Consider the following 7957-nt stretch of genomic DNA (forward strand, 5'->3'; position numbering starts at 1 on the left):
TGTGTGTGTGTGTGTGTGTGTGTGTGTGTGTGTGTGTGTGTGTGTGTAGATTCCAGAAAATGGGAAAATACAAAGTTTGTGGGCACCAGAACAACTGTGTTTGAACATCAACAGCAAAGTAACCAGAGGCCGTTATACAGACAGCAATGAATGATACTTGAAACCACAGGTGCTAACTTTGAGAATGAAAAAGTAGCAGCCAGACAATGTACATTGTAATCAGTACTTGCAAATTCATATCCAACAAGGCAAGAGCTTCTAAATTCAGCCACCATGGGGAGAGTGAGAGATCTTGGCCAGTGATAGCTATCAGTAATGGCATCTTTTTTTTTTTTTTTTTTTACCAAAATAGGGGGCTTCACTTAGACTGGAGATTTTATTGCTAAAATGCATTGCTGATGCATCTCACAAGAATGATTAGTGGGCCATTAAAATAGCCACCTAGGGGTGGCTAGGTGGCAAAGTGAATAGAGCACTAGCCTTGGAGTCAGGAGGACCTGAGTTCAAATCTGACCTCAGACATTTAACTAGACTTGGGTAAGTCACTTAACCCCAATTGCCCTGCAAAAAAAAAAAATAGCCACCTAAACCGCCATTTGTGTGACATTGATCATGGCTTAATTTTTGGGAGCTAGAAGGTTCTTCAAAGTTATCTAACCCTCTTATTTTCCAGATGAAGAAATGGAGGCTCAGAATGGTAGAATGATTTGCCCAGGACCACACAGCTAATAAGTATCAGAAGAGGTATTTGAACCCAGGTCTTGACTCCATGCCTCCCCAATTTCAAAAGTTTTCAAAAAGATATTAATTTATCATTTAAAATATATTTAATACTTTATTTTGCTATATTTAAATAGATTTTTCATTTGATTTTCACAATCACTGTAGGAGGTAGGTACTTTTAAGTGGTTAATAAATGCTTGCTGATTAGGACTTGATGTTGAATGACAGATCAACTAATCAACACACATTTATTAAGTGCCTACTGGGTGAAAGTCATGGAGCTAAGCAGCTGGGGATACAATGACAAAAGTGAAAGAGCCCCTGCCTGCCCTCAGGGGGCTTACATTCTACTGAAGAGTGGTTATGCAGGTAGTAAGTATCAGAGACAGGACATGAACCTGGATTTTCTGGATTCCAAGCCTCAGTTCCCATCTTTGACACTACCTATGCGACCCTGGCCTCAGTTTCCTCACCAATAAAACGAGTGGCTTGGATTACATGCTGTCAGAGGCTCCGTCTTATTCCAGAGTTAGGATCATAAGTCCAGCAGTTTGTTAGCCTAAAGTCTCTTTCAGCTATAAAACCTTCTGATTTCTGAGTTATAGAGAGACCATAGGACTTACAGCTATGAGGCACCTCAGAAATCATTTTAGAGACAATGTCATTTTAAAGACAATGAAATGCATGCTCATGGTGTCTTCTTTTCAAACACGGCTCCTCTGACTCCCAGTCCAGTCTGGTTGCCAGGATGCCACAGCTGCCTTGTGAGATGGTAAATCTTTATTAAAATTATGATATTGGTTGGAATCCCAGCTCCTGTGACCCTGGCTAAATCATTTAACTTATCTCAAACAATCAGCTAAATCTAAAGATGAACAGATCTCAGAGGCCATCTTGTCTAAACCCCTCATTTTTCAGATGAGGAAATTGAAGCTGAGGAGGGTGACTTGTTCCAAGATCACCTAGACAATAAATATCAGAAGTAGGATTGATACATCAATTAATGCACATTTATTAAGCACCTGCTGTATGCAAGGTATTGGCTAGGTGCCAGATATAAAGATTAAACAAGACTCAAACCCTGCTCTTAAGGAGCCTATTTACTGAGGGAAGTGGGATAGTGGTGGTTTGTAGTATAACATGTACATACACATGTGTGCATACAAGATAATAATAGTTAATAAGAATCACTGACATTTATAGAGCACTTACTATGTGCCAAGTGGGCATCTAGGTGGCAGAGTGGATAGAGTGCCATGCTTGGAATCAGGAGGACCTGAGTTCAAATGTGGCCCCAGACGCTTACTTGCTGTGGGACAAGTCACTTAGCCCTGTTTGCCTTAGTTTCCTCATCTGTAAAATGGCTAGGAGAAAGAAATGGAAAACCATTCCAGTATCTTTTCCAAGAAAATTCCAAATGGGGTCATGAAAAGTTAGACAGGACAGAAACTACTCAACAAAAACAACAGCAATAACAACAGAAACATGTGCCTTGAGTTCCTGAGATCACAACATTTTATATCCAGGCTGACCCCCTCATTTTACTGGGGAAGGCTTACAGGGGAGGGATATGCTCAAGAACAATTAGACAGCAAAGTCTCCAAGCCATAATGGGAAGGCTGGTCTTGTCACTGCAGATCCAGAGCTCTTGCCATGGTACCACAATGCAAGACACCCAAACACCTCAGTATAAGTCATCTTCTTCATTTGAATGGGAACTCTTTGAGGAAAGGACTGCTTTTGCCTTTCTTTGTAAGCTCAGAGCTTACTTAGTACAGTGCCCAGCACACAGGACGAACTGAATCAATGTTTGCTGGCTGACGAATTTAGTTTGAGAAATGGGAGGGTGCAAACTCAGGCCATCAGAGATGTAGCTTGGAAAGAGATCCTAGAATTAATTGAATCCAGTGGTTCCCATCAAAATGATGGCCCAAGGGGTTTGAGCTAAAAATTCTTTAATTGCACCTTAAGCAGTAAATAATTGCACAATTGCGTCACAAATGTTTTTTCCTCTCTGACAAGTATGTACACGTTTGAAGCATTATATATGTCTTTCTGTAATTATAGGTGGAATAATGTTTTATAATTATAATTATACAATGTAAATTTTAATTTGGAGCCTGTAAGGCCAAAAGTTATCATTGTAGTTATTGTAAACACTTAATGAATAAATCTAAGCAAAATATCATAAATTAAGTTATCCCAGGAGATCTCAACACATTTTTGTTGTTGTTGTTGAAAGGGGTTCTGGGAATAAAAAATCTGGGGAATGAATCCAACTTCTTTATTTTCTAACCAAGGAAAGTGAGACCTAGAGAGAAATGACTTGCTCAAGGTAACATAGCTAGTCCATGGCAGAATCAAGATTTGGAGTCAAGTCCTGTGGCTCTTTCCATCAAACCACACTGCCTCCCCTCTAACTTACAGGCACTCCACGAGGCCATGAACTATCTGGTGCCCATTTTGCCAAGCATGGTAAGATCCTGACACTCTGGGAATCTCCCTCTCTTGCCTGGCCAGGCCAGAGCAGCTTCCTGGGGCCAATCTTTCTAAAGCACATCAATTTTCATCTGTTGCATAATCCTCCACCACTATTTGGTCTCAATTCAAACTTGAAACAGCCTGCCAGTTTCCATCTGCCTCTGTCTCTCACATGTGTGTGTGGATGGATGGATGGATGGATCACACCACACTTGCAAAGGGCTACAAAGATGAAGGAAGGGATCGCAGCCAAGAACCAGCCTCTCCACACGATCACACTTCAATGCAATGATGTTTTTGGCTGAGAAGGCTCTTCCTACTTTAAGTCCTAGCAACTTTTGAAAGAGCTTTGGGGATATAATTTCTTTTGTTTCTCAAATGCCATTTTGAGCCTTGAGAGGCTATATGACCTTGGATGAGTCACTTTTTTCTGGGTCTTAGCTTCCTCATCTGTAAAAATGAGAGTTGCATCAGGTAATTTCTCCCAAATTCAGGCATGATGTAACGTTTATGGCATTGTTGTTCAGTCATGTCTGACTCTTTGTGATGCCATTTGGGGTTTTCTTGGCAAAATTACTGGAGTGGTTTGTCATTTCCTTCTCCAGCTCCTTTGACAGATGGGGAAACTGAGGCAAAAGGGGTGAAAGGCCTTTCCAGAGTCACACAGCTAGTAAGTGTCTGAGACTGGATTTGAACTCAGGAAGATGAGTCCTTCTGACTCCAGGCTGGGCACGCTATGCATTGCAACACTCAGCTGTCCTTGGCTTTATAAATGAGATAATATTGTAAAGTACTTAGAACAGTATCTGGCACATAGTAGGTACTATATAAATGTCTATTCCTTTCTCCTCCCTCCCCTGATGCCTAGTCTTGGAATCTGGAATATTTTAATTCAAATTCTGCCCTTAGACACTGGGCAGGGTGTGGGCAGCTGGGACGAGCCTCAGTTACCCCATATGCAAAATGAGGGTATTGGACTCATTGGCCTCTAAGGTCCCTTGCAGCTAAAGATTTATGATCCCATGATCATTTATGATTGTTGTACAAATCACTCTTGTTTCCTCTTTTTGTAAAAGGAAGCCCGAGGTAAGGGAGAGGCAGTGAGTCTTTGTAGGTCTCCTCCCATCTCTGGTGTTCTTTGATTCAAGAGAGGCTGCCTAGCACAGTGGAGGGAACTCTGGTGTGGAATCCAAGGACCTGATTTTGAATTCTGTCCTTCTTACTATCTATGTGGTCTCACTCTCTGGGTCTCTGTTTCTTCAACTGTAAAATGAAGTGATTGAATTAGATGATCTGCCAAGTGTTTTCCAACCCCAGCGTTTGTTGTTTGGGAGCCCTGAGTGGTAACTGTTAGAAAGAGAGACCTTTCTAGGAATCTAGACTGTCTCACACTTGTCTGTGCCATCCCACAAGCAGCTCGTTGGGCTGGCAGGGATGTGCCCTCTTTTTCCTCATTTGTGATCAGTCTCTAACTCACCATAGCAGGTGACTCAGTAAGTTTGCTCTTCGACATTTCGGCATATACTGGCTTCTGAAAAACAGAAAGAACACTGGTCAGAATTAGTGGCTGCTTTTGCTTCTCTCCCAGACCTGGGGACTGGGCTACTTTTTAAAAAAATTAACAGTGAAGGGAATCCCCGGATAAGGAAGTCACCTCTGTCAATGGACACTTAGCTTCTAGTCTGAGAGATAGTGAGATATCTGACACGATGTTCTGAGTGTAGCCCAAACCAGATTGAAATGGAATTAGGAAATGTTAACAAAATAAACAAAAATACAATAAAACACAGATGATGGTAACATGTGGTTTTCTAACACAATATGTGACCAGCAGGGATCCTTATGTTTCGTTTACTGGCCCTTGATTTTTAATGAGTTGGATCCCACTGGACTAGATCACTGAGAGGTGAAAAGCCCACCATTTCCCAGTCACTAGATGCCAGAGGCAGGGCTTGAGTCAAGCCTTCCTGTGCCTGGAATGGTCACTTTGCCACCAAGCCACTTACTGACAGAAACTGAAGTTGAAGATTCTGATCACTGAAATGTATTCTCCTTTAAAACTTTTCTAAAGGAGGTCATTAGAGTCCATTTGAACACAAACCTTTTGTTCTAAGGACCCTCACACTCTGACATTCTAGCTTCAGGGCCTTCCCAGTTCTGACATTCTATGTTCTAAGGGCCCTACAGCTCTGACATTTTGTGTTCTGAAATGGAGTTCCACTATGAATCAAAGTAACTCCATTTTAGCTTTAAACAGTCATAGGAGAGGAAAAAGCATAACAAATGCCTGCCTGAGGGAGATTGGCCTATACCCTGTGTCCCATTTCATAGTTAATTGCTTATTAATTATTAATTTCATAGTTAATTATGCTATATCTTATCACTCTCCCCATTTAAATTGTTCTTACCATATATCACTATGTCTTTTCCAAACAAAAGTTTCTTAATGATAGGGATGTATTTTCTTTCAGGTATTTCTGTATCTTGTTAGTAAAAATATCTCATCACAAAATACCTTGTCAATAGTAGCCAGTTAGAATAGAATAACCATTTCTGGTTTTTTTTTTGGGGGGGGGGGAGGAGGGCAGGGTTGATTTTCTATATCAAATAAGACATATAGGAAAATCTAGTTGAGTTTGTATTCAGAGATATTTCTGTGCATTCTCCAAGCATTGCAAGTTTTTTTTTAATCTGTTGTTAACGTGGTCTTTTTCTTTCATGGACCCCAACAATTCTAAGCTCCCTTTCAGCTCTGACCTTTTGCGTTCTGTGTTTGAATGCAAACCTTTTGTTTTAAGGCCCCTCCCAGGGGTCCTCCTAACATTCTGGGTTCTGAGGCCCCTTTAGATTCTGACATTCTATCTTAAGGTCTATTTTAGTTTTGACATTCTATATTCAAAGATTCTGACCAGCTCTGACATCCTGTGTTCTAAGGGTCCTTCCAGCTCTGACATTCCGTGGTCTAAGAATCCTCCCAGCTCTGATAGTCTATGTTCTAAGGGCTCTCCTAGCTCTGATATTCTGTGGTCTAAGGATCCTCCCAGCTCTGATATTCTGTGTTCTAAGGGCCCTCCCAGCTCTCACATGCTTTGTTCTAAGGCCCCTTCTGGTTCTGACATTCTGTGTTCTAGTTTTGACATTTTAGCTTTGACATTCTCTACTCAAAGGGCGGGAAGTTCTCTTGCTGGGCCTCTCCACCGCAGGGGCAGCTCCAGGCTGGGAGGAGCCAGCAGGGAGTGGGAAGCTGTCCTCGGGCAGTGCCCATCTGCTCAGACCCAAGCAGCAGGATACCTAAAAGCAGAGACAGTACAGGTGCCCCCAGGCCCTCCTTCTCCAACTCATTCTCTCCCTGCCCCCTGCCACATCCTCCCCTTCCTCATGCTTCTTCATGCCTGCCTTCCCAGAAGAGGCCATTGCACATCCCCCGTGGGAAACAGCCCCAATTGCTGGACAGCACAACCTTGTCCATACCAAGTGACTTCCAGGCTCTGGGTTTGGGGGTGCTCAGATGCTAAGCTCCATGCCCATGAAGACTAGCCATGGGGCCAGTGCATGCAGGAGGCTTCATCCGGGCTCCTCCCAATCAGAGGCTGCATCTATAGCTTTGGACTAAACAAGACTTTTGTTTAAGCAAATATTTCCTTTGGGCACATTCCCAATGGCCAGATATTTGCTCTGGTTGCAAAGTAAGTTCTTGTTTAATGGACCTAAGGTCCCTAAAAGGAAATAGTTCTTTTGATGACTGTTGTGAAGCAATAGAGGTGACCAATGTGGGGACTTCTTGCTAGGCTGGCATCCTCACAAGTGTTTTATTTACTTTTTGTTTTTTAAGATTTGGAGGCTGAGAGTGGGATAATAAGTACAATTTTATATATACATACATATATACATACACACATGTATATATGTATATGTACATATACACACATATACATACATATCTATGTACAAATACATACACACAGTATATATATATGTATATATGTATATATATATTTGTGTCAAATGGTGGTCATCTCTAGGGTACGGTGGGAGGAGAGAAGAACAAAAGAAAAAAGACATTTACATGTTAACTTTATTGTATATTTAAAAGGAATAGCAAGTTGTATATAGTAGATTTGCAGTTTCATGTGCAAGCATCGCTTTTTTATTCAATCTTATGGAAATGCTTGTTTTATAACATAAATTAAAAATAAAATAAATTTTAAAAAAAGATTTGGAAGTTGAGGATGGGAGAGAGAGGGAAAATAATGAATTGAAAAATAAAATGAAAACTTTAAAAAAAAATGTTCATTTTGAAGAATCCTGCTGTTTTTGAAAACATTTCAGTTGGATCTCTGCTGTTCCCACTCTGGTTTGCCAGATACCTGGAGAGTGGAAACCCTGGGGGGGGGGGGATTCTCTGGGTCTTGCAGCTGCTGGGTAGAAACATTTCACCAAATTTCTAAGGGACAAGGGATCTCAGATGGCATTTAAACCAACCCATACATCAATAATAATCCTCTCTATAAGCATCATGACAAGGTGTCCCCAGCCCTCTCTTGACAACCTCCAGGAGTGGGGAGTCCCTCTCCCCTTTCCTTCTGGGGCAGCCCATTCCCTTCTTGGACAGCTCTCCTTGTCAGGAAGTGTTTCCTTCTATCATGTCTAATTTAGATAGTCCTTGGGACTTGGGTCATGGGAAAGAAAGTTTCTTCCAGGAAACACACACACACACACACACACACACACACACACACACACACACACACAC

General features: G+C 41.6%; 1 protein-coding gene across 1 annotated transcript in view; it reads right to left on the reverse strand.

Moving 5' to 3' along the window:
• Positions 1-7957, reverse strand: part of FHAD1 (forkhead associated phosphopeptide binding domain 1) — a 175882-nt gene that overhangs the window by 1766 nt on the left and 166159 nt on the right. Inside the window, exon 29 of the mRNA XM_069079619.1 lies at positions 4682-4735. Within this exon, the coding sequence (XP_068935720.1) occupies positions 4682-4735 (54 nt within the window). The remainder of the gene's footprint in view (positions 1-4681; positions 4736-7957) is intronic.

Source organism: Petaurus breviceps, unplaced genomic scaffold (assembly GCF_028583685.1).
Source record: "Petaurus breviceps papuanus isolate PSGF00001 unplaced genomic scaffold, PetGlider_PUasm1.0 91041, whole genome shotgun sequence".
Taxonomy (NCBI): domain Eukaryota; kingdom Metazoa; phylum Chordata; class Mammalia; order Diprotodontia; family Petauridae; genus Petaurus; species Petaurus breviceps.